The following is a 1,546-nucleotide window of genomic DNA, read 5'->3' as shown; positions in this document are numbered from 1 at the left end:
CAGAGAGAGAGAGAGAGAGAGAGAAAACAGATAGAGAGAGAGAGAGAGAACGGATAGAGAGAGAGATAACAGATAGAGAGAGAGAGAGAGAGAGAGAGAGAGTGGTCAGAACACGTTGATTCTCTCTCTTCCTCTCTCACTTCCCTCTCTATCCTCGGACGCTCCTTTCCTGGCCTAGCAACGTGTTTACATTGACAAAAGATACTCAGACACAATCATGACAGACACACAAAAGAGTGAAGAGAATAACAACTTTTAAATTCCAGCAGTAAATGTAGTGTTTGTAGCATTTAAACGGTTACATCAGCTATGTACAGTGTTGTGACAATGTGCAACTAGTAGAATGTATGAACGATGAGGGGACATAAATGGACAGGTAAGTATAGGATATATTTACATGGGTGTTTCTGACCCACTGGTTGACCTTTTCTCGTGGCAGCAGGTCACACATTTTGCGGCTGGGACACTTGTTCCGCCTAACAGATACGGTTTGTTTGTCAACATTTTGCTTGAATTCTTTGTGGGTTTGTTTAATTTGAATGGAATATGTGTCTCTAATATGGTCATACATTTTGGCAGGAAGTGCAGCTCAGTTTCCACCTCATGTTGTGGGCCATATCCTGTCTTCTCTTGAGAGCCAGATCTGCCTACGGCTGTAAATAGTCAAGGCTTTTCTTAGCTTTTCTTAGTTTTGGGTCACTCACAGTACCTGCTACTGCTCTGTTGAGGTGCAAGGTAGAATTGAAATTTGCTCAGTTTCTTGGTTGATTTTTTCCAGTGTGTCAAATAGTTATATTTTTGCTTTCTCAAAATGTGTTTGGCTCTAATTGTGTTGTTGTCCTTGGGGCTCTGTGGGCTGTTTGTATTTGTGAACAAAGAGCCAGAACCAGCTGGCTGAGGGGACTCTTTTCTAGTTTCATGTCATTACAGGTTAGGGCTTTGTGATGGAAGGTTTGGGCTTTCCTTTAGGTGGTTGTGGAATTTAACAACTATTTTCTGGATTTTGATAATTAGTGGGTCCTAATTTTGCTCTGCATGCATTATTTTGGGGTTTTCTTTTTATGATGAGGACATTTTTTCAGAATTCTGCATGCAGAGTCACACTTTGGTGTTTGTCCCATTCTTGGGAATTCTTGGTTGGTGAGTGGACCCCAAACCTCACAACCATAAAAAGGCAATGGGTTCTATAACTGAGTATCTTTTTGCCAGATCCTAATTGGGATGTCAAATTGTATGTTCCTTTTGATTGCGTAGCAAGCCTTTTTTGTCTTGTTTCTCAGATTGTTCACAGCCTTGTGGAAGTTACCTGAGGTACTGATGTTTAGGCCGAGGTACAGTGCATTCGGAAAGTATTCAGACCCCTTGACTTTATTTAGGTATGTGTAATTCTATGTGTGCTCTAGGGCAACAGTGTCCTGGCATCTGTACCTTTTTTGGAACACAATTTTTTTTTCTTACTGAGCCCAAGTCTGACAGAATCTGCACAAAAAAATCAAGGTGCTGTTGTAGCATCGCCTTGGTTGGGGACAGAAGCACCAGATAATCT

At 41.4% G+C, this 1,546-nt stretch overlaps 1 protein-coding gene across 1 annotated transcript in view; it reads right to left on the bottom strand.

Moving 5' to 3' along the window:
• The window catches only part of LOC112223947 (cAMP and cAMP-inhibited cGMP 3',5'-cyclic phosphodiesterase 10A-like), a 52,258-nt gene extending 51,807 nt beyond the window's left edge, over positions 1-451 (bottom strand). The window contains exon 1 of the mRNA XM_042305844.1: positions 413-451. Coding sequence (XP_042161778.1) covers positions 413-451 — 39 coding nt within the window. The remainder of the gene's footprint in view (positions 1-412) is intronic.
• Positions 452-1,546: the final 1,095 nt, after the last annotated feature.

Source organism: Oncorhynchus tshawytscha, linkage group LG25 (assembly GCF_018296145.1).
Source record: "Oncorhynchus tshawytscha isolate Ot180627B linkage group LG25, Otsh_v2.0, whole genome shotgun sequence".
Lineage (NCBI taxonomy): Eukaryota > Metazoa > Chordata > Actinopteri > Salmoniformes > Salmonidae > Oncorhynchus > Oncorhynchus tshawytscha.
Note: the sequence above shows the minus strand (reverse complement) of the source record. Positions and strands in the feature narration are given on the sequence as shown.